The 24964-nt window shown below is 44.3% G+C and overlaps 2 protein-coding genes across 10 annotated transcripts in view; one reads left to right on the top strand and one right to left on the bottom strand.

Annotated features, from left to right (window-relative positions):
- Positions 1 to 1235, bottom strand: part of DOP1A (DOP1 leucine zipper like protein A) — a 125452-nt gene extending 124217 nt beyond the window's left edge. For all 4 annotated transcript variants that reach the window (XM_061427303.1, XM_061427305.1, XM_061427304.1 and 1 more), the window contains exon 1: positions 1149 to 1235. The gene's annotated coding sequence lies outside the window, so the exon portion shown is untranslated. The remainder of the gene's footprint in view (positions 1 to 1148) is intronic.
- Positions 1236 to 6487: 5252 nt separating this feature from the next.
- The window catches only part of UBE3D (ubiquitin protein ligase E3D), a 175852-nt gene continuing 157375 nt past the window's right edge, over positions 6488 to 24964 (top strand). The window contains exons 1-3 of one of the 6 annotated variants that reach the window (XM_061427301.1): positions 6488 to 6685; positions 17042 to 17238; positions 21145 to 21235. In XM_061427301.1, coding sequence (XP_061283285.1) covers positions 6609 to 6685; positions 17042 to 17238; positions 21145 to 21235 — 365 coding nt within the window. In that variant the 5' untranslated portion in view covers positions 6488 to 6608. Of the gene's footprint in view, positions 6686 to 17041; positions 17239 to 21144; positions 21236 to 24964 lie in introns of those variants that run through there. The other 5 variants (XR_009738401.1, XM_061427300.1, XR_009738402.1 and 2 more) reach the window with 5 other exon arrangements.

Genomic DNA, 24964 nt, shown 5'->3' with positions numbered 1-24964 from the left:
GTCTAGTCTCTGGCTCCTAATAATCAGGGTCACCCGGAGATCTGCTATTGTCTACTAAATTCTGGGGAATGATTTAGTTCTGAGCAGCTGAAAGTAATCATTTTAAAAGAAAGCATTGGTACTACAACTGGTTTTAATTTACTCTAGTTGTAACTTCTGTCAGCGCAAGGAAATAGCCGTTGTTTATCAGGTGAAGAGTCAGCACATAAAACTGACGTGTAATCCACAGTAAAACACAAGACATAATAATGTCTACATCAAGTCAGCCAATACCATCAAAACTAAGGGATCTTTGTCCTTCTACAGTTCAGGGCTTACTTGTCAGGCAAAAACTTAAGTTTCCTATCTTTTTTGTATTTATTTTTAAAAATGTTTTGACTGCTTTAGTCTCCAGATTTTTCCCATCTTTCTTTCTCAAACCCTACAGAACTCTGTAAGTGTAGGAATAACCAAAACATAATGTATTTGACTTTAAAAGAGTAGTTGTGTGTTACTCCCCTTTCCTCCCCTGGGTAGGCGAGAATGAAGGAAAACTAACAAGTGACTATTGTTATGGTGCAACTTTAAAAGGCTTGAGAATCAAAGGTGATGCCTGTTAACAACTTCCTTATGACTAATGTGACTTCCTCTAATAAACTTCTACACTCCTTTCCAGCCCCCACCCCCCACATGGACTATTAACCAGGGCGGGCATTCTCGTCTCTTCAGTCATGAACCCCTCCAAATGCAAGAGACAGTATGATGATGCCTCGATTCCAACAAAGAAGTGAGTCCGCGCGATCTGCTCACACAGGTGCGACCGCCGCCCCAACCCCGCGTACCGCGCGCCCCTGCGCAGGAGGCTCGGCCCGACCACCCGACGCCCCGGCTCCGCCTCTGGCCCCCGGGGCCCCGGGCCGCCCTCGCGCGGCCGCCGCCGCCCGGCCCCGGCCCGCCAGTCCCGCCTTCATGGAAACCACGGGGCGGGCGGCCGGCGGGTTTCGCGGCTTCCAGGCGGGGTTCAGGCGGCAACACCCCCGAGGCTACCGCGGGCGGACCAACCGGGCGTCCCAGCTGCTCAGGGACTAGCCGGGCCGGGGAGGCCGCTCCGAGCCGGAGGCCGCGGCCTCGCAGCCGCGCTGGGGGAGGCGGGGCGGGGACGCTGTTACCTGCCGGGGGCTCGGCCGCTCCTGCCGGCGCCGCTCTCCTGGCAACCGCGGCAGCGACACGGAGGTCGGGAGCCGGACGGCCTAGTGACAGCTCCCAGTGTGCACCGCGCCCGCGCCCACGCCGGCGTCGACGTCCGTGGCCCTCCATCCCCGCCCCCGGTCCGTTCCTCGCCTCCCGGCGCTCGTTGTCGCCGCAGCGCCCTCAAGCGGACTATCGCGGAAGCGGCCCATCGTCACCAATGAACCGAGTAGACCTGTAGCCGGTGTTTTCCATTCGCCGGTGTCAGCCTCATCAGGATGGAGGAAGAGATGGAAGGGATGCTAGGAGTTGAAAATAACTTTTAAATATTCTTCAAGCAACGATTTAAGTGTTTATTTAAATTGTTTAACTGATTTCTCAATATTTAATGTGAGGAACTCCAAACCTAGAGAGATTAAAAGACTTGGGAAGTTAGAAAACAAATAGTTGCTATCACATTAGGAGCTATTCTGATTGCAGAACTCGAGAATCACGTAGTTACAAGGAGAATTGCACCCTGGTGCCTAAAATGTAGGGTCAAATATGGTTTCTTTTGCAAATGTGACTATATATCAAATATAACAATTCTTAAAAATAATCAAACATAAATTGTGAAGAGAATGCTGCATTAAGAATGTTACATAGGAAATTCCCAGCTGGTACAGTGCCTAGAATTCTGCACTTTTGCTGCCGTGATCCAAGTTCAAGCCCTGGTCTGGGAACTAAGATCCTGCAAGAGGCCCAGTGCACAAAAAAAAAAAAAAAAGAAAAGAAAAAGAAAGAATGTTACATATTTCAATATATGTTAGTACTTAAGCACTTAATAGCCTTGAACATTAAAGGTGGAAGATAGGAGGAGCCAAAACAGTGGAGAAAAATAATAAATTAATATAGCATATATATATAAGGAAGAGAAAAGAGTTTTGTTTAAGCCAGATTGATGACCATAACCTCAGAGAGACAGATTCAAGAAGCACTTGAATTTTTCCACTGGACTACAAAATGGGGGTGGGTTATAAAGGCAGAAGGTCCCCAAATCATAAGATATTTGTCAATAATTAGGATTGGAGCTGACAAAGAAGGGTGCTTGTCATGTAAGGGTTGACTGAGGTCTGAAATGGTTACATAGTACAAGAGGAGAGCTTGAGACTATAAAGTTGCAACTGGCAGCTGCTGGCAGCAAGGCTCATTGGTGTCCTTGGATGTGATACAGTTCAGAAAATTTCTCAGTAATACAAGCACATGTCTGAAACCATGACCATGGTGGCCACGTGGCTCCCTTTGGAATATCTGAACCACAAATCCTCGATTTTTTAATGCATTTTTTACTTTAATGGTTGAAGTAGATGTATGATGCTTTTTTTTTTTTTTTTGGCTATACTAGTTAGCACTTGGGATCTTAGTTCCCTGACCAGGGATTGAACCCATGCTCACTGCAGTGGAAGCACAGTCTTAATATCCCTGGATCACCAGGGAGATCCCCAGTGCATATTTAATAGGCCACAAATAGGCTGTTTGGGTTAGCCTAAAGTTCCAGTTAAATCATGTATAAGCCAGCATGTTTCTTAATATGTGAAATTTTCTTCCATCAAAACCATCATCTTTTGTCACCATGGAGATGAAATAGCAGTAAACTTTTAACTGCGCTTTTACCTTCATCCATGATTTTGAATTATTCTGATGGATACAGGAATTTGTGAGGCAAACAATAAACTTTAATAACTCCAAATATGGATTTTAGAAAAAAATGTCTTGAACTAGTATCTTTAGGAACATGACTTTATTATTTGCTTACAAAATATTCAAATTAACCTGTTCAGTGTGTAATAATTATGACTTCAAAATGATAAAATGGAAAATCAATAAACATATTAATACAATTTTCTACATACAAGTAATCATTGTTTCTGTTTTCTTTTGTTTTTTTTTTTTAAGCCTCTTGTTTTAAAATAATCGTTATAATTCTACCTTGGCCTTACATTTTAATATTTTCCCATGATAAGTACTTACATTATACTGGATCCTTCACTGGGTCAAACGTTCCAAAATCATCTGCCAGTAGTGAGACAGGCCTCGGACCCAGGACCCTTTGCTGCAGTGCTGCAATGCTTGCTCCTGGACACACCTCTCCCCCAGCAACAAAATACAAACAAACTATATGGGACTAAAAGTAGCTGTGTGCATGTGCAGTTAGGGCAAATTCTGGACAAGAGATACAAAGAGACCAAAAAGTGGGAGACCACTCCCTCTTCCTGCAACAGGGGGCCCAATAAAGCCTTGCCTGGATTTCTTGTCTGGCTTCAGGTCAATTTCTATTCAGTAAGGATGCCAAGCGGAGAAGGCAATGGCACCCCACTCCAGTACTTTTGCCTGGAAAATCCTGTGGATGGAGGAGCCTGATGGGCTACAGTCCATGGGGTGGTTAGGAGTCGGACACGACTGAATGACTTCACTTTCACTTTTCACTTTCATGCATTGGAGAAGGAAATGGCAACCCACTCCAGTGTTCTTGCCTGGAGAATCCCAGGGACGGGGGAGCCTGGTGGGCTGCCGTCTCTGGGGTCGCACAGAGTCGGACACGACTGAAGCGACTTAGCAGCAGCAGCAGCAGCAGCAAGGATGCCAAGAACCCTAGCCAGTAACAGTAACAATGAGATTACAGATTTCCCTGAGTCCGTTTTTACTTTTGCAAAAGTGAAGAGTAGAAATGTACATATAGAGTCATTCTCATCTTCCTCTTTTCAAAAGTTATAGGAATGCTTATGGAGAGAGTGTGGAGAGAAGAGAACTCTTGCATTCTTGGAGGGAATACAAATTGATACAATCACCATGGAGAACAATTAAAGTTCCTTAAAAAACTAAAAACTACCAAATGACCTAACAATCCCACTACTAGGCATATATCCTGAGAAAACCATGTATCCTAATGTTCACTGCTGCTGCTGCTAAGTCACTTCAGTCGTGTCCAACTCTGTGTAACCCCATAGACGGCAGCCCACCAGGCTCCCCTGTCCCTGGGATTCTCCAGGCAAGAACACTGGAGTGGGTTGCCATTTCCTTCTCCAATGCATGAAAGTGAAAAGTGAAAGTGAAGTCACTCAGTCGTGTCCAACCCTCAGCGACCCCATGGACTGAAGCCTTCCAGGCTCCTCCATCCATGGGATTTTCCAGGCAGGAGTACTGGAGTGGGTGCCATTGCCTTCTCCTGCATCACTATTTACAAAAGCCAGAACACAGAAGCAATCTAAAAGTCCATCTACAGATGAATGGATAAAGAAGATATAGTATACATATATGATGGAATATTGCTCAACCATAAAAAGGAACGAAAGTGGGTCATTTGTAGTGATGTGGATGAACCTAAAGTCTGTCATATAGCATGGAGTCAGAAAAATACTGTGTATTAACGCATACATATGAAATCTAGAAAAATAGTACTGATTAGACTATTTGTAGGGCAGGATAGAGAGGCAGACATAGAGAACAAACTTGTAGATATATATGTGTGTGTGTGTGTGTGTGTGTGTGTGTGTGTATATATATATATATATATATATATATATATATAATGTAAGGGCTTCCCTGGTAGGTCAGCTGGTAAAGAATCTGCTTGTAATGCAGGAGATCCTGCTTCGATTCCTGCGTCAGGAAGATTCCCTGGAGAAGGGCTAGGCTACCTAACTCCAGTATTCTTGGGTTTCCCTGGTGGCTCAGATGGTGAAGAATCTGCCTGCAATGTGGGAGACCTGGGTTCAATGTCTGGGTTGGGAAGATCTCTGGAGGGGGGCATGGCAACCCACTCCAGTATTCTTGCCTGGAGAATCCCCATGGACAGAGGAGCCTGGTGGATTACAGTCGATGGTGTCACATAAGAGTCGGACAGGACTGAGCAACTAAGCACAGCACCGCATATATTATGTAAATACTACTCTCTCTCTCTCTCTCTCTATATATATATATGTATGTATGTATGTATGTGGAGAAGGAAATGGCAGCCCACTCCAGTGTTCTTGCCTGGAGAATCCCAGGGACGGGGGAGCCTGGTGGGCTGCCGTCTCTGGGGTCGCACAGAGTCGGACACGACTGAAGTGACTTAGCAGCAGCAGCAGTATGTATGTATGTATGTATGTATGTATGTATATGGGGCTTCCTGGGTGGCTTAGTGGTAAAGAATCCTCCTGCAATACAGAGAATGCAGGAGACGCCACAGGTTTGATCCCTGGTTCAGGAAGATCCCCTGGAGGAAAGCATGGCAACCCACTCCAGTATTCTTGCCTGGAGAATCCCAGGGACAGAGGAACCTGGCAGGCTACAGTCCATAGGGTCACACAGAGTCGGACAAGCCTGAAGCCACGGAGCATGCATGCACACATGCATGTATATTTCATGGGATTGCAAAGAGTCGGACAGAACTGAGCGACTAACACACACACACACATATATGCTATCTTGTTTTTGAAGATATACACTACCATGTGTAAAACAGATAGCTAGTGGGAAGCAGCTGTATAGCACAGGGAACTTGGCTTAGTTCTCTGTTATGACCTAGAGGGGTAGGACTGGGGGAGACTCAAGAGGGAGGAGATACATATATATAGATAGATAGATAGATACACTGACACACACATAGCTAATTCAGGTTGTTGTTCAGCAGAAACAAACACAACATTATAAAGCAATTATACTCTAATCAAAAAAAATAAAACATCAGAAACAAAATAACACAGGTTATGGGAATGCTTAATCCTGTGCTTCATGATACTGGACTTAACCACACTCTCTCTTGTGCAGACAACAGAGAACTTCTCAAAGTTTTGCAACCCTTTCCATTCTGGAGCCTTCTGGTCTAAATTGGGAAGCGGCAGCTAAGTCAGTCCTGGCCATTTGTTGCCTCAAGACAGAGGAGAACTATCAAACACAGACCAGGATTTATAAAAGCAAAACAAAAAACCAAAGAGACTATAGTTCATTAAAACAAAACCAAATTCAAGGTAAAGTGCATCTGGGGTGAGGAATTGGGCTCTAGACCCTGCTGGGGATAAATGCCTGCCTACCCCTCTCGTCCAGTCTCATCTCTCCCCAAGCTACCCAAAGCAGTGTTCTGGGGTCCGACCTTGAAGGTCATTTACAGGGAGCCTGGTGCATCAGGTCGCGCCCTTAAGAAGCGGAGTGGAAGAACAGTTTGGCTTCCCCGTGCCCACCTTTTCTCTGAGCTCTGACCCAAAGGCCGGCTTTGAAAGCGCTTACTCTCACTGATGGAATCCTCGCGGCGGCGCGCTCTCCGCCCGGCAGGTGGCGCTGTGGGCTGGCGGGCACCCGAGCTCCAGGTCCTAGAGGCCCACGCGGCCGCCACCGCGGCCGCGGTTCCTGCTCAAGCCGCACGTGCAGCCGCTTTCCGGCCCCGGTGGCCGGGTCTCCAGAGCTCTCGGCTGAGCGTCCGCATGGCGGCGGTTGCAGCGGAGGCGCGCGTGTTCCTGGAGGTGCGGAGACGGCTGCAGAGCGCGCTGCTGATTCTGGGGTAAGGCGGGCGGTGGAGTCTGGCCTTCCAGGCGCAGCCGTGCTCGCTTTAACGCCGCCCCGGCCGGCTCCGCCTCCCTCGGAAGGATAGGGTTTTGAATTTCTTTTTTCCAGTTGCTTAGAGCGAGCCTCTGGGTTCCTTAAAGTGGAGTACCCTCTCCACACATGCAAACCGCGCGCCCCGGTTACCCACCCCGCCTCACCTTCTTCCCAGTTAGCATCACCCGGGGGCTTTCTAGAAATGCATGGTCTCAACCCCATAGCCGACCTGCTGAATCGGAACTTCACGATTCCCGGGATTCAGATGCACATTAAAGTTTGAGGATCCCTAATGTGCAACACTTTTGACAGTGCCCCATGCTTCCAACAAAACAGTGCAAAAAATACGTTGCCCCTTTGGGATCCTCGTTACCTGTTCTAATATGAGAATTTCCTATTTTGTAAATATACTCCTTTTTTGTTGGTTTGGTTTCTGCACAAGCTGTTCTCTACGCAGAGGAACGCACGCACCCGTTCAATAAATGTGTCTTCCGTGAACAGCTAGCAAGGGTTTCAGGCTTCTTTTGGGAGCTGTTTCTTTCTTTCATATTCGTAGTTCCAAGAAGAAATCTGCAATAACTTGCTGTTCATTACACAGACATAAAACTTTCAGGAAAAGTGTTCTCCTGTTTGGTTTGGTGATGTATGGTACCTCGACTGTTCACTGTGACCACTGTTTCAAGTAGAGTGAGTTAGATGTTAAAATCCTGAGAAGTTGATTACACAGAACCACTCTGAAGGTAGACCTCACTCTGATGCTTAGCCTTCTCTTTCCCTGAAACCAGCCAGGTACCCGGTGTAGTGGTTTTGGATTTGGCGTGAGCACTGGTTTCAATCCTAGCTTTACTTCACCAGAGTAGAATCCTTTCATTTGATTTTTTTCAATTGTAAAATAGGGATTCTTTCTTGCTCTTTTTCTGCTGTGTCTTCCCTTTCTCAAATCATGAGTTCAAAGAAGTGCTTCATGTCCAATTCAAATTCACCTTGTAAAGTTATTCTGGGCCCAAAACCTTAGGCAAAAGGAAACAAGACAACATCCTTACTTCCCCTCATCAAAGGAACCCTTCATGCTTCCCCTGGATAACTCTTCCTTCTTTAAGCTAGTTAAGAAACCTAACGTTTCATTGTCCCGAGTGTCCTTTGGCTGTTGAGCTTTACCACCAGTCAATTGCTCCAACCCAAAAAGTAACTACTATTCTAATTTCATTCAGCAAAGATCAGTTTGTCATTTCTTGAATCATGCATAAATGGATTCATATAGTATGTACTTGTTTGTTTCTGGTTTCTTCTACTGTGTTTCTGAGATTCATGTTTCATCTATTAATATGTTATCACATGGCTCAATAGTCCGTTCATTTTTTTCCTGCCAAGTAGTTTTCCACTGTATGAATATATGACAATTCATTATTCATTCTTCTATTGCTGGATATTTTGTGTGATTCTCAAGCCAGCTTATTATGAATAAAACTTGTACATTGTTGTATTTGTGCTGGGTCATAGGGTATGCGCTCAGCCGTGTCTGACTCTTTGTGGCCCCATTGACTGTAGCCCACCAGCCCCCTCTGCCCATGGAACTTTCCAGGCAGAAATACTGGAGTGGGTTGCCACTTCCTACTCCAGGAGATCTTCCTGACCCAGGGATCAAATCCATATCTCTTGTGTCTCCTGCACTGGCAGGCAGATTCTTTATAACTAGTGCCATCTAGATGACTTTACTTAATGGGAAACTGCTGAAGGAAGTGTTCTCCAAAGCTGTTTATACCAGTTTATACTCTAGCCAGGGGAAAAAAAAAAAAGAATTCCAACACATTCACTTTCTAGTCCGCATTGAGTGTTGTCAGTTTTGGATTTTAGCTAATCTAGTGGATTAAAGTCGGAGAAGGCGATGGCACCCCACTCCAGTACTCTTGCCTGGAAAATCCCATGGATAGAGGAGTCTGGTGGGCTGCAGTCCATGGGGTCGCTAGGAGTTGGACACGACTGAGCGACTTCACTTTCACTTTTCACTTTCCTGCATTGGAGAAGGAAATGGCAACCCACTCCAGTGTTCTTGCCTGGAGAATCCCAGGGACTCGGGAGCCTGGTGGGCTGCCGTCTCTGGGGTTGCACAGAGTCGGACACAACTGAAGCGACTTAGCAGCAGCAACAGCAGCAGCAGCAGCAGTGGATTAAAGTAGTATCTCATTGTCATTTTAATTTGTATTAATTAAATACAAGATTTATTAATTAAATACAAGATTAATAATGTTGGGCACCTTTTCATTTGCTTTTTGGTTATTCATATATGTTCTTTTGTCAAGTGTCTTCTAATATCCGGTTGTCTTATTGTTGAATTTTAAAGAGTTCTTTGTATAGTCTGGAAATAAGATCTTTTTTGTTTGTGCCTGTGAGTATGAGACTATTCTCTCCTTATCTGTAGCATATCTTTTAATTTTCTTAATAGTGCCTTTTGATGAACAGAAAGTCTTAAGCATAGTGAAGTCCAGTGTACTGCACCTTTTTTTCTTTAACAATTGGTGTTTTTTGTGTCTTAAGAAATCTTTGCCTACCTCCAAGTCGTAAGACTTTTTCCTATGTCTATTTTCTAGGAATTGCATTGTTTTACCATTTACATTTAGGTCTGTGATCATGTCAAATTACTTTTTGCATTTGGCATCAGGTAGGTGTCAAAGTTTTTTTTTTTAAGAATATCTCCATTTGTTCCATCACTGTTAATTAAATAGCTGTCATTTCTTTCATTGAAATAACTCAGTATATTTGTCAGAAATCAGCTAACTACACTGTTTTCATGTTATGTCTTTTTTACCCTTTTACTCTCAACCTGTGTCTTTATATGTAAAATTTTAAAAGCTTGTACTAAGTGGAGTTTAAAAAAAAAATCCATTCTGACAGTCTCTTTATTTTAATTGGAATTTTTAGTCTATTTACAGTTAGTGTAAATGATATTATTATTCTTTTCCTAATCCTAAAAGAAATACTTCTAGCATCTCATCATTAAGTGTGATAATTTTGACTTTTTGGAAAAAGTCTGTTTGGTACATTGCATAGTCCCTTTCTGCTGCTGCTGCTGCTGCTAAGTCGCTTCAGTCATGTCCAACTCTGTGCAACCCCATAGACGGCAGCCCACCAGGCTCCCGAGTCCCTGGGATTCTCCAGGCAAGAACACTGGAGTGGGTTGCAATTTCCTTCTCCAATGCAGGAAAGTGAAAAGTGAAAGTGAAGTCGCTCAGTCGTGTCCAACTCCTAGCGACCCCATGGACTGTAGCCTACCAGGCTCCTCTGTCCATGGGATATTCCTAGTTTACTAAAGGTTTTCATCATGAATAGACATTGTGTTTTCTGTAATGATTTCTGCACGTATTGTGATGGTCCTATTTTTTTCCCTTTATTCTTTATATCTGTGAATTGCATTAGGAAAATCTATTTATGTTAAACCATCTTATCATTCCTGGGATAAACCTTGGCCATTCATTAAATCCACAGATGTTTACAGAGTTCCTGTTCTAGGGCCCAAACTAAGATTCTAGGTGCTAGGTATACAGCTAGATGAAAATACAGCAAAGATGAAAGTATTTGCTCTCAATGAGCTTATAGTCTAATGGTGGCAAGAGGTGGGCCGAAAACACACAAATATAAACACACAAGGCTTTAGGAAAAGTAAAACAGAAAAAGGGATAGGGAAAAAAAATTCCAACCCTTTATTCCAAATGAAAAACTAACATTGGAACAATAAACTGAAAGGGGTGATGTTTGGAAATGTACGATACCCAGTGAAAGACTGTCACCGTCCGAGAGAACAGAAATAGGAAGGGGTGCTTGGTTCAGAGAGATGTGGATGGGCCGGTGGAGCACATAGTAAAGGCTATTACAGTGATGTGCTCTCCAGGAAATGGAAATAACCACCAGGAAATGACCTACTCCAGGAAAACCAATGACCTTCCTCCAGGAAAACCAACCAAACAAAAATCCTTTCTGATCTGCAGCATTTATTAATTCCTGAGGTGTAAATACTTTCACCGTAGATGATGTCAAACTACCAAAGTGAGGTCAGTTGGTTTGCATAATACCTGGAATTTTAACAACTGCCTCTAGCATATCACTGGGTCTTAGAGACCATTGAAAGGACCCTAGCTTGGACTCAGTGAGATGCGAAGTCATTAGGTAGTTTCAAGCAGTTTCTGAAAAAACACAAGAGAATAGTGACAAAAGCCTCACAGGTAAAAAGTGTGGGCAATTAGGGTTCAAAAACTTTGTTTTGAAACAATTGTGAACTTGAGGGTAAGTTGCTGTCACTCTTGAATATTTTTTTTTACTCTGAATTTTCCTACAAATGAGAACATTCTCCTACACAACCAGCATGCAACTCTCAAAACTGGGAAATGTGTTACTGCTGTCTTACAGTCTGACCTTATTCTGGTGTTTCCAGTTGTCTACTTAATATCTATAAAAGCGAAGGAATCCAGTTCAGAGTGATGCCCTGCATCCCCATGTTTTCTTCATCTCTTTCAGTCTAGAAGACGTCCTCGGTTTTCCTTGACTTTAATGATACAGCTTTGAAGATTCCAGCCCAATTATTTTGTAGAATATCCCTCCATTTGGTTTTGTCTTATGTTTCCTCAAGATTAGATTCAGGTTGTACATCTTTGGCAGGAATATCACAAAATTGATGCTGTGTTCTCATTGCATCCTGTGGCACATGATTTTGATTTATTCAATTAAAGTTCATGTTAACTTTGAGAACTTAAATAAGGTGGTATCTGCCAGGCTTCTTCACCATAAATTACCCTTTTTCTTTTCATTATCAATAAGTATTAATTGGAGAGCTGCTTTGAGAGTATGGGAATGCCCTATTCCTCCTCATACTTTCATTTTATTCAGATTTATTTATTTATTATTATTTTTAGTTGAGGTACAGTCACTCAGTTATTTACACCCATCTCAGTATGGTGGTTATGTTTCATTCAGTGGGTTACTTTTTTTTTTCCTCAAATTACAACCAGATGTGGCCAGGGAAGTCCTTTCAAGATGATGTCTGTTTCTTTGCTTGCGTTTTTTTTTTTTTTTTTAGTCTTTGATTTCTTCTTTACTTAGTTTCGGAGAAGGCAATGGCACCCCACTCCAGTACTTTGCCTGGAAAATCCCACGGATGGAGGAGCCTGGTGGGCTGAAGTCCATGGGGTCGCTAAGAGTCAGACACGACTGAGCAACTTCCCTTTCACTTTTCAGTTTTGTGCACTGGAGAAGGAAATGGCAACCCACTCAGTGTTCTTGCTTGGAGAATCCCAGGGATGGTGGGCTGCCGTCTATGGGGTCGCACAGAGTCGGACACGACTGAAGTGACTTAGCTTAGCTTACTTAGTTTCACAGTAAGATATTCCAGACTCAGGCTCATCTCATTCTTTTCTTGTCCCAATCCTGGATGTAGTTATTTTTTCCAAGGAACTCTGTTTTGTTTCTTTTTTTTTTTTCCATTTGTTTTTAAGTAGAAAATGACCTTTAGAAACCAAGATCTGGGTATAGAGTGTGCTCATTACTATTGGAGTGTCACTTCTCCCAGACCCTCTACTAGACAGAACTAGTCTGTGTATGGCATATGTATTATGCTTATGTATTCATGTATAGTATGTGTTTGTAAATATATCATAATACACCTATATTTATTAACTTTATTTATTACTTTGGTGCAAATGTAATTTTGGTTTTGAATTATGAATTTTATATCAAGTTGCTCAGTGGTGTCTGACTCTGTGACCCCACAAACTATACAGTCCATGGAATTCTCCAGGCCAGAATACTGGAGTGGGTAGCCTTTCCCTTCTCCAGGGGATCTTCTCAACCAAGGGATCAAAGCCAGGTCTCCTGCATTGCAGGTGGACTCTACCAACTGAGCCACCAGGGAAGCCCTAAGAATACTGGAGTGGGTAGCCTATCCCTTCTCCAGTGGATCTTCCCAACCCAGGAATCAAACCAGGTTCTCCTGCATTGCAGGTGAATTCTTTACCAGCTGAGATACCAGGGAAGCCCTAGGAACCATTACAATCAATACATTTTTGCCAATGAGAAATAAGTTTGTTTATACCTATAGCATAAAAATCTGTGCTTGGGGATTGGACAAACTCTTGGAAAGCATTTTCTGCCTCCTGCTGGTTGTGGAAGCATTTTCCCTGCAAAAAATGTACTGGCAAGAGTTCATGGGAATATGGCAGATGAGGCAAAACTTCAAAGACCAATCTGTTCAACTTTGAAGCATTGATTGTGTGATGTGCAGTCAGGCCTTGTTGTGGAGAAGAATAGGGCCCTTTCTGCTGACCACTCCCTTTTGCAGGCATCCATCAGTTTGCTAAGCATAGTTCTCAGATGTAATGGTTTTGCTGGAGTTCAGAAAGCTGTAGTGGATCAAATGGGCAGCAGATCACCAAACAGTGGTGACCACTACCTTTTTTTTAGTGCAAGTTTGGCTTTGGGAAGTAGTTTGTAGCTTCTTCTCTGTCCAGCCATTGAGCTAGTTATCAGCAGTTGTATAAAATCCATTTTTTGTTGCATGTCACAGTCCGATGAAGAAATGGTTCATTGTTGTGTAGAATAAGAGAAGACAGCACTTCAAAACAATGATTTCTTTGATGTTCAGTCAGCTCATGAGGCACTCACTTACCAAGCTTTTTCACCTTTCCACTTTGCTTCAAATGCTGAACGACTGTAGAATGCTTGATGTCCAGTTGTTCAGCAACTTCTCCTGAGGTTGTAAGAGGATCAGTTTCGATGATGCTCTCAGTTGGTTGTTGTCAACTTCTGATGCCCAGCCACTGCGCTCCTCGTCTTCAAGGCTCATCTCCTTTGCAAAACTTCTTGAACCACCAGTGCGCCGCATGATCATGAGTAGTTCCTGGGCCATGTGTGTTGTTGGTGTTGCAAGTTGTTTCCACTGCTTTACAACCCATTTTGAATTCAAATAAGAAAATCACTGGAATTTGCTTTTTCTGTAGCATCATTTCCATAGTCTAAAATAAAATAAATAGCAAGTAATAAATCATTGGCAAAAAATTGGGAATGTGCATTAAAATGATATATAACATAATCACATTTATTTAGAATGTAATCCAATATCAAATAGCAAATTTCAGCACTTGCAAAAGTGCAGGTACTTTTGTGCTAACCTAAAATATGCATTGGGAATCATGATTTTGCCCAAGTGTTTCAGATTCTAGTCTACTACCACAGGATCCATTGTGGTTTTCTCCCTTGCCCTCTTTGTAGCTGTTCTCCCACCGTGCGAATCCTGGCTTCCACTATCCTCATGCCGTGTATTAGTATACTCGGTAAGTTTCACTCTGTGTAGAGTTTTCCACTGGCATTCTTTCCTACTTCCCTTCCCTCCACTCTTTATTGACACCTACCTCATCTGCTTGGCTCTGTTATGGACTGAATGTTTTGGTTCCCTAAGAATTCAGGGAATGCTGAAGCCCTAAATCCCAATGCCAGGGTGTTAGGAGATGGGGCCTGTGGGAGATAATCAGTTTTCAATGAGGTCATGAGGGTGGAGCCACTATGACGGGATTCCTGTCCTTAGAGGAAGACACACCAGAGTTTCCTATGCCTGCCAGATGAGGAGACAGAAGGCCAAGATGGAGGCCCTCTCCAAGAGCGGAGTCTGTCAGCTTCTTGATCTTGAACTTCCCAGACTCTGGAACCATAAGAAATCAATGTTGTTTAAGCCGTCCATTCTGTGGTGTGTTGTTATGGCCACCTGAGCAGACCAAGACGGGCCCAGAAACTCCATGGTGAGACGGGGCATCCTCTCTGGGCGGCCCTCCTGGCTGCCACTCTCCTCCCCCTGTGGGGTTTCTCACGTCTACCCCAGGCCCCGGTGGTGCTCCTGCCCTTGGTCAGGTGCCTACCTTTCTCTGCCCTGTGTAACTGAGTCTTTCGGGAAGGGGAAGGGATAGGGGGAAGTGTGGTAAGCCAGGGATAGGGGGCCGGAGACCTGGGAACCTGGTGGTTTCCTTTGAGACACTTCCAATTGCCAACTGCACGGTTCAGCTTGAAAGTCACTGAAGTAACCAACTGGACAAATTGTGTCTGTAGAGCCGTGGTTGGCAAACATGGCCCATGAGCCAGATCTAATCTGTGGCCTGCTTTGGAACAGCCTGTGAGCTAAGAATGGATTTTATATTTTTTAAAGGGTTGTTAAGAAAAAGAAAAAGTAGACTGTGCCTTGGAGACCATATATGATCTATAAAACCTGAATATTCACCATCTGGCCTTTAATATAGAAAGTTTTCTGACATCTGCTTTAGAGGATTATTTCTTCAACATCATTTCTGAAGACTAGACTTTTGACTAAGTTTGATATTGTCTTCTCTGGAAAAGACTCAGTTGTTTTTTTTTTTTTTGTTTTGTTTTTTGTTTCTTAAATAATTTCTTGTTTAATTTCTTTTTAAAATTTCTTGACCTTGCCAAGCACGGTGCGGGATCTGACTAGGGAGCAGACCCTCGGCCGTGGCAGCAAAAGCTCAGAGTCCTAACCATTGGACTGCCAGGAAATTCCCAAGACTCTAGTTCTTGATTCTGTATTGCCAATTAAGTGCAGGTCCACATGCTTCAAAAAGGAACTAGCCATAAAATAATCTTACACCTTCCTAAGGCAAAATAGGAAGCCTGGCCAAGATTCACACATGAACACAGGGTGTGACCTCTCTACTTGGATGACGTTCAGGCAGGTGGCCCATCTTCTGCACTCCAGTGACACTGAGCAGATGGGCTGCTGCTGTGCTTTGCTGCTCTGGTCCAATGCTAAGCATGTTCCAGCTTCACAGGGGGATCATTTCTAGATGTCTTTATCCCCTTGTATACTTTTGGTGCTTGGTAGACAGCAGCTGTGTTTTACTCTGTTACTACATCAAGTGATCTGTGTTTGTAGTGGGTTGGATCCTTTCTTGCCTGGTATTCCTACATCACTAGATTGTTCTCTTCATTCTTTTTTTATTCTTAAAATTGACAGTTTTTTTTTTTTTTTCTCCTGTGCCTTTTGTTTTACGTACTCCTGGCCTCCTTATCGGAGAAGGCAATGGCACCCCACTCCAGTACTCTTGCCTGGAAAATCCCATGGCTGGAGAGCCGGGTAGGCTGCAGTCCATGGGATCGCTAAGAGTCGGACACGACTAAGTGACTTCATTTTCACTTTTCACTTTCATGCATTGGAGAAGGAAATGGCAACCCACTCCAGTATTCTTGCCTGGAGAATCCTAGGGACGGGGGAGCCTGGTGGGCTGTCGTCTATGGGGTCACACAGAGTCGGACACGACTGAAGCGAATTAGCAGCAGCAGCAGGCCTCCTTATCAAAATCCTGTATATCAAATACCAATGCTTTACCCTAATTTACTATAAATAACATAAAATATCATTGAAATGCTGGTCTCAGAAACAATATGTCACTGACTCATCCGTTCATTATTCACATAACATTTATTTAGTGCTTAGGCCTGGGAGAGTCCCTGCCCTTCTCCACTGCTTCCATAGTCCCCTATGTTTATCATGAGTAAGTACAGCGTCATTTTAATGCTGTCTTGATCATTCCTATTTTTCTTGCCTGTCCCCTACTTGGGGTGGGGGCAGCGTACAGAGAAAATGCCCTGTTAGTCGTTGTCCTATTCCCAGTACCTAGCACATTGTAGAACCCAAAAAAGGGGTGTTGAGTGAGTGAATAAATGTCCAAACCACGCTAGGGTCAAGGGAAACAAAGGTGAATAAGCCACTGTCTTAGGCAACCTTGTTGAATTTTCTGGCCAGAAGTACTCTGATGAACTAGGGAGTGATGTCTGACCGACCAGCATTCCGCTGTGCTGGTTCACAGAAGCTGAAGACAGAAAGAGTGGTGAGACAGGAGAGGGGGTGTCCGGAAAGGAAGTGGCCTGCTGTGCAACAGAATGGCTGGAGGCGGCGAGGGGGCGGTGTTCAGGCTTCAGTACAGGGAGGAAGCCCAGGGTTAGAGGAGAGATTGGCACTCAGGATCATTAGCAAGGGAAAAAAGTGCATGCTTTAAATGCATGGTTAACATTAAAAAAAAAAAAAAGAATAGAAAAGAATGAAAAATGTGTCTGTGAACTTTAATGTTACATTGACAGAAGAAAGTACTCTGACCTCATTTAATAGATCCGTTTCTTTTATGACAGGTTCACTGCTGTTTTTTTATCCTGGGACAGTGACTAGACTCAGGGCCCTGATTGAAGAACAGAGGGCTCCTTGGCCATTTTAGTTTCTTTCATCGTCTGGTTTTCATCCATGTGAAATCATCTCTCGCCTGTTATTTCTAATTCCCAGGGATTCCAAGGAAGGAGGTCTGCCAATGGCTGTTTCGGTAACGCCGTCCTCGCTCCGGATGCAGAGCCCCGGCGGCTGCACGGAGCTCCGGCTGCCGGCAGGGGTCAGGCTCGCGCCGTCCACCTGCCGCGGGCTGCAGCACGTGCCCGGGGACGGGCTGCACCTGCGGCTACACGCGCGGGCCGAGAGCCGCCCCGGTGAGTAGCGCTGGCCTTTCTGTCTCTGCATTTGCTTTTTCATTATAAATCAAAGGTGATTTTTTTTTGGGGGGGGAGAGTTGAACTTTTCCCAAGTGAAGGGATCAGGCTCATCACCTGCAGGAAAGAGCTGAGGGTCCAAAAGATCTAAGTTTTTGTTTTTTGTTTTTTTTTGCCAACTCTGCTCATTATTAACTGCATGCAGTTGAACAGGTCACTTTGTTTCTTTCAGCCTTTTTTAAGAGTCTTTTTTTTTTTTTTCTTTTTCCTATGAGACTGTGTTTTTTAAGAGCAATTTCAGGTTCACAGCACAATGAAGTAAAAGGTACAGAGGTTTTCCTGTGTCCTCCCTGCTTTGTTTCTTTAACTGTAAAATAACCTGGCTCACAGAGTTGATAGGAAGATGAAATCAGAGGGCGAGTGTGCCAGACCTGGTTGATTTTAAAGCCTTGTATGAAGGCATTCATTCATCCAGCAAATATGAACTTTTGATCTAGGTGCTGGGGTATACAAGTAGATAAGCTAGAAGATCTCTGCCCTCATAGGGCTTACATTCTAATGGTGGAAACAAATATTGAACACACAAGTTACTTGGATACAGACTTAAGTGCCGTAGGAGGAGTAAAGCAGAATAACAGTGTAGGGCATGACTAGGGGCAGATGAGAGTCAGGGAAGGTCACTCTGGGAGAGTGATATCTGACCAGAGAATGCAATGATGGGAAGAATCCCATACATGTAGAGACATTTCCAACTAGAGAGAGTAGGACATTGGGTTGGCCAAAGAGTTCTTTTGGATTTTTCCAGAAGATGTTAGGGGAAAACCCAAGCAAAGGTTTTGGCCAGCCCAGTAGAAAGATTCCGAATTGAAGTTTGATGCATATTGTTGTTATGCCTGTTAGATTTCCAGTATTCTGTTATTGGCGTATGGATTCAGTAAGACCATAGAATCATTTCTGAAAATAATTTAATGACCTTTTTGGTACATTTCCTCTCTTGCCATTTGAGTACTGTGCTTCAGAGGATTGAAAATGCTGTAAAAAGGGGAAGCGGAGGCTGTAATAAATGGCTGTGATGCTCATTCTCTGAGAAGGATTAAAGTTCTTAACAGCTGCATTTGGGATTTCTCTGTTGCCACGTGGATATGAAGCCTTTCATCTGAGCTGCAAGGAGCCCTGAGGCAGAGTCAGCAAGATGGTAACCAAGAGCTCTTGGGGAGATGTCAGGCATTCCTGGAGCCTCTGTCCTGGCGTTTGAAAAGAAAGAGAAGTAGAGGGAGTTTTACTTTTTTTTTTTGCTAGAGAGTGATTTTTGCTCAAGTCCTGGATGAGTGAAAAATCAGTCTGAGTTGAGCAGGGTTGGTTATAGGAAAGAAATGTCCTGGAGCTGAAGTGGCATAGGATAAATCTAAGAATGACTGTTGGAATAACCGTGGAAGGAGGGATGGGCCTTTGAGATGGGACACAGACTAACAGACGCTCTGAGAGTACCTGATGATGGGCAGGGGGAGGGTGGTTTCAGGAAAGAGGCCTTGGGAATCAGACTCCTGTGACGTCCTTGCCTTTCTTTAGCGATGATGAACAGTAACCACTGCAGGAATCAGGGGTCACATCTGGAAACTGGGGACAAGCAGGCGTGAAAGCCACAGTGGAGTGTTTTCAAATCTGCTGCTGGTTTTCTGGGACCATGATTTTAGGTCCCATACCGAGGAGGCATGGAAACCTTCCAGAGACAGAATTAGTTTGTTGCCTATGCGTATTCTGTAACAGTTATTAGACAAACAGCAAAACTTGAACTATTTTTTTTTAATTTAAATAAGCAAACATTATTGTTTGGTTTTAACTGTCAGACGCAGTAAATTGACTGCTGTGTGTTGGTTTGCATATTGTTTGGATCTCCAGTTTCTCTACATTTTTAACATGTATTTTGCTTAACCATCTGAAAAGGAAAAACATTCAAAGTCCTGTTCTGCAGTGCATTAAGGGGTATGCAAAATAGATTCCTCAGTGCTTAATTGCTTTAGTGCTTTCCACATAATAGGTGGTGAATAAACTTTGATGCTGGGAGGGATTGGGGGCAGGAGAAGGGGACGACAGAGGATAAGACGGCTGGATGGCATCACCGACTCGATGGACGTGAATTTGAGAGAACTCCGGGAGTTGGTGATGGACAGGGAGGCCTGGCGTGCTGTGATTCATGGGGTCGCAAAGAGTCGGACACGACTGAGCGACTGAACTGAACTGAACTGAACTGAAACCATTGCTCAGTGAATAAATATCAGATAGGTACAAAATATCAGATAGGTGCATACTATTGTAAACGTAAATCAAAATCTGTGGTAGGAAGCAAATAGTTTTAGCATTCAATCTTATGTTTCGAAATTTTTGCAAAGTAAACTTTTCGACTATAAGAATACTCTTTTAAGGACTACAGTAGACATACTGTTACACGGTTCTGAACACATAGGTCAGACGTGACCCTTGACCCAGAACTGGCTGCAGTAAAATTTGATGGAGCATCAGCATTGGATTCATCCCCAGGCAGCAGTACTTCCCAGGATGCCCCTGTATCAGAAGGTTCTGACTTGATCCTGAGCCTGCATCCCGCTGGGCGAGCAGCAGAGGGCAGTGTGTCGTTGAAAATTTGTTTATCCATCCTGAAAGGAAAATCTGGGGTGTCTTATTTTCTGCTCAGAGTTAAAGAATACTGTTGGGTTCACCTTAGTGCTACAGGGCAGTCTTAGAAATTAAACAGAAGAATTTTTAACTCTCAAGGCTTAAACTTTCTAGCATGGATGTTTTTTAAAAGATCTTAAGATACAAAGTAACAACAAAATTCAAATGGCTTGATTCTAATGGATATAACCTCATTTCTTCAGACTTTTTCTTTTAATCTAATTTTTTTAAGTTATTTTTTATTTTATTGATTCTTGGCTGCACAGAGCCTTCGTTGCTGCATGCGGACTTTCTCTAGTCGCAGTGAGCTGGGTCTACTCTCTGTGTGTGGGCGTCTCACTGCGGTGTTGCAGAGCACGGGATCTAGGCACATGAGCGCAGTTGCCCCGTGGCATGTGGAATCTTCCCAGATCAGGGCTTGAACCTGTGTCCTCTGCGTTGGCAGGGGGATTCTTAACCATTGGACTACCAGGGACGCCTCAGACTTTTTTAACAGATATTTTTGTGGATTGGGTTTTTTGTTCTTCGGGGTTTTTTGGAAATGAAAATTTCCTTTCTTTGTGAATGAAATAACAGAAACTAAGGGAACATTCTGTCTTACATTGCTCTTTCATATACTGTGGGAAATAATTTGTTTTCCCACAGCTTTAATCAGAAATTGAGTTTTGCTCTTGTAAGATGGAACTGTTCTTAGGAGCTATTTCATTCCCAGAGACCTTCCCAATAAAGACCAATTTCAAGATTGATATTGTTTGTACAGACTGATACGATCCAGACCGAACATCAGCTTTGTTTAAATCGAATTAAACTTAAGAACTCTGTTTACCAGCAGTCTCAGTGATGAAAAACTGTCCCTAAGTCTAGCAGAAGAAAGCTAAGGAAGGAGAAGCTGTGTGTAGTTAGCTCAATGTGGAAGAAATAGCTCCTTCTCTCTCACCTTTAGTATTGGTATTTCTAGAATGAGGGAGATAACTCAGTGCTATGTTACATACATAATTTTTAGGGCAATACCTAGCTGTGAAACATGTAGCAGAATCTGGTGTTTTTTTAAAAACATTCCCAATATTTGCTTGGCGTTGAGTCATCAGATAATACTAATTAAGTGTGTACTTCTGGGTAGATCATAAACAGTGTTTATTGGTGATAATTTATTGCAGCTATTAAACTCTTTAAGTATGTCAATATATTTATCCCAAACCTCTTAAGACACGCTGTTTCCTTGATTTCCTCTAGAACTGATTTCAGTGTTTAATCAAAGCTCACAAGACCAAGAATGTTGCACGTTTTATTGCCAGTCCTGTGGTGAAGTCATCATAAGGGACAGGTAAGGAGCACGATTAGCACTGACTTATTCTGCACCTGGCAGTGGCTGTTCTCTTTTCCCATCAGAATTTTTGAAGGAACTGCCAAGAGGGCAGTCTGTAGCCTTCAGATGAGAGCCAGCTCAATGTCACTTTTTGAACCAGAGCAGCCCCCAGACTCCAGCAATCACGGGGCAGCTAGGTCTCCTCCAGCTGACAAAGGGGGACAGCAGGCTGCTGGCTTTGAGGGAGGGAGGCTTGTCTTGGGTGTAGAAGCCGGTGCAGACCAGCCCCGCTCCTCTGAAATCAGACACGACAGCTATCACACGTTGTAGGCGTCATCCTGGTGAATGAGCTTTTCCACATGAAGTGCGTTTTCTAAATAACAGAAGCTTTTGCAGCACGATTTTTTTTTTTACTTGAGCTATTTTTATTAGTGCCTCTCTAAAATCTGTTTCCTATTTCCCTGCTTATTAAAACAGCGTATAGAGCACAAATTAACCTTTTCTTGCTGCTTAGGTTAATCTTGTAGCCTGTTCGTGGTGTGCAATGATTTCCCCATTGTGATGGGGAGGGCCCTTTGCTGTACTCTTTGCATTCCCACGTTGTCTCTTTTATTTTTCCATCTTCTCCTCCTTCTGTCAGCCTCCTTATTGCCTGGGCATGAACCGTTCTCCCTGAATTTTCTATTCACTCATAGGCTAGAAAGACGGAGCAACCCTTATTACTGTTAACAGTACTATAAAGGAAAAGTTCAGAGCTCTTTGTTAGTGTTTCCTTAGAAATTTAGATGGGAGTGGACGCCTGTCCATACCTGAGACCCGCTCCGGCGTTCGGGGTCTTGGTGGAGGGAAGACACCAGTCCTCTCTATCCCTGTGTGCCGGGAGGTGGCCAGTCACTGGGACTGATGCTTCTTTGTTCTCCATACCCCTCCACTTCTTCCACCTCTTAGTCAAGGCCACAGTCCTCTCACCAAAGAGCACTTCCCAAAGGCAGCTGGGTTCCCCATTCAGAGCCTCCCCAAGCCTCCCATTTCTTCCAGGATAGATTCCACTAGCCCTCAGCATACCACACGGGGTGCTGGAGGAGCTGAACTCTGTTTACTACCGCACCCTCCTGTTTCAGTCTCCTTCCCCCAGCCCCTTCCTCCCTCACCCGCAAAACCACACACCGTTATTTACACACGTTCTGTGCACAGCTCTGGTGATGGGCTTGCAGTCCCACAGTTTTTTCACAGGCAGCCCCACCGCAGTCCTTAGTGAAACGTACCTCCTCTCTGAGAACATGCCCATCTCCCTCTGATTAGCTTCTCTCTAGAGTCAGCATATTCATCAGACTGAATATTCATTGGAAGGACTGATGCTGAAGCTGAAACTCCAATACTTTGGCCACCTGATGCGAAGAACTGACTCTTTTGAAAAGACCCTGAAGCTGGGAAAGATTGAAGGCGGGAGGAGAAGGGGACGACAGAGGATGAGATGGTTGGATGGCATCACTGACTCAATGGACAGTCTTACTCACATATCTCCCCACTCCTATTGAGAGTGCAGTGTGGTGTAACAGAGACCAGGAAGCCAGACCATCTGGGTTTGTGCCCACCATTTACTAGCTGTGACCCTGGGAAAGTTACTTGACCACTCTCTGCATTCATATTTTCTTTTTTGGTATTATTATTACAAAAATCTAGATAACAATATAAGCTACCTCCTTAGGGTTTTGGGGAGGCTCGAGTGAGTTTAACTGGGAAGCTTTCAGGATGTGACAGCTACTGCTGTGATTCTTACCCTCACCACCGTCTTCATCGTCATCACCAGCGGCAGCAGGCTCAGTGCGTTCTCTGTAAATTCTTACCGGTTTGAATGAGATAAATGTTAGGGTGCTTATCCTGGCCTTCCATCAGTCTGTCTCACTTGCTCTCTGATTCCTGGGTAGATAAGATCGCGGAAGGTCATGCTCGTGTAAGTGCGGGGTCCTGAGCAGAGCACAGTCCGAGTGGTGATCGTGGGGAAGCCACGGCGTTGCTCTGAGTCTGCAGAGGAGGGAGACGTCCTCGCTCAGATTTTCCAAAGCTGAGGTGGCTGCAGAGCGTGCTGTCGGGAACAGGCCAGCTTGATCCAGGAAGGTTCAGAGGATTCCAGGTTGCCCTGGTATTTAGTTGGGAAAGTTTTCCTCCTCTCCGTCTTTTTCAGGCTTCGGTTTAACTGTCACTCACAGTCTCTGACACTTGCGTGCCTCTGCAACAGTGAGAGACCTGGGAGTTACAGAGGAGCTTCCCTGGTGGCTTAGAGGGTAAAGCATCTGCTTGCAATACGGGAGACCTGGGTTTGATCCCTGGATCGGGAAGATCCCCTAGAGAAGGAAATGGCAACCCACTCCGGTATTCTTGCCTGGAAAATCCCATGGACAGAGAAGCCTGGTAAGCTGTAGTCTGTGGGATCTCAAAGAGTCGGACACGACTGAGCAACTTCAAAAAAGTTCACCAGAGGATTAGAGTTTCCTGGTGTGCCTGTCTTAAAGAACTAAGTTTGTTCTTTGTCAGCTGATACTGCATCTTCTGCCTTGTGTCAGTCCCGTTTATGACCTTGAGACCGTGGAACTGGGAACAAGGGCTGAGAGGCTGACGCTGATGGACCATACTCACTGTCCCAATCCTGACCTTTGGAAGCTGTGGACTGAGAAGCAGAGGGGAGAACCAGACCTGGGTTTGAACTCCAGCTCTACCCTCAGAGGCTGGGGAACCTTGTCCACATCACCTCACCTCAACCGTGTAGTTGTAAGATGGCCTATTTTCCTAACTTGTGAAGAGCGTTTAGAAAGTGAAAGTGAAGTCGCTCAGTCATGTCTGACTCTGTGACCCCATGGACTGTAGCCTGTCAGGCTCCTCCGTCCATGGGATTTTCCAGACAAGAGTGCTGGAGTGGATTGCCATTTCCTTCTCCAGGGATCTTCCTGACCCAGGAATCGAACCCGGGTCTCCTGCATTGCAGGCAGATGCTTTACCGTCTGAGCCACCAGGGAAGCCCTTGTGAAGAGCGTTTAAGGCTATAACATAAATTGGAGTGAATACTTGGCAAGCTCTTTTTAATTGTCTTTACAGACTCGTTCTACCCCCTTTTCCGTAATTGGCCTTATCAGCAAACCAGCACATTAACCCAGTACAGTGTTTCAAACCTTTTTGATTCAGGACTCCAAATTTTTTAGGCATGCCAGGGAAATGACCCCCTCTTTCCCCTTTTCTTTCTGAGAAGATCCACAATGGATGTGACTCGCCCTTGCTTAACAGAAAGGCTTCCCTGGATGCCTTCGTGTGTCACAACTGTGGGTCTGACACGTGGAGGCCTCTTGGGTAATGTGGAGAGATCCTTAGTGGGCAACTGAAAGCTTTGCTTCCATCTCAGTCGTAGGCAGCTGGCCCTTTGATGGAAAACCACGCTTCCTCCTGTGTCTGCACAAGGACGTCAGGCCGACCGATTGCATTAAGCCCCGTGGTCTTCTCATTTCTCCCTCAGTTACCTGTTCTGTGCAGGTGGAAAGGACAGCTGTGCTTATTAAGTAGATAGTGAAGCCGAAGGTATTTCAAAGCAGGCTTGTAATCACAATCAACTCATTGTTGGCATCCTTTTCAGAAAGGCATCTTGGAATATGGTGGTTTATCTTGGCAAGAGCTCTCGTGTTGGGAGAAATGGAGCCAAGTTAAATATCTGCTTGCTGGCTAATCTTTCTATCTGGGAACAAGTGACTTTGATTCTCA

Source organism: Bos javanicus, chromosome 9 (assembly GCF_032452875.1).
Source record: "Bos javanicus breed banteng chromosome 9, ARS-OSU_banteng_1.0, whole genome shotgun sequence".
Classification (NCBI taxonomy): Eukaryota; Metazoa; Chordata; class Mammalia; order Artiodactyla; family Bovidae; genus Bos; species Bos javanicus.
The sequence above is the reverse complement of the archived record's forward strand: the minus strand, read 5'-3'. Positions and strand labels throughout refer to the sequence as shown.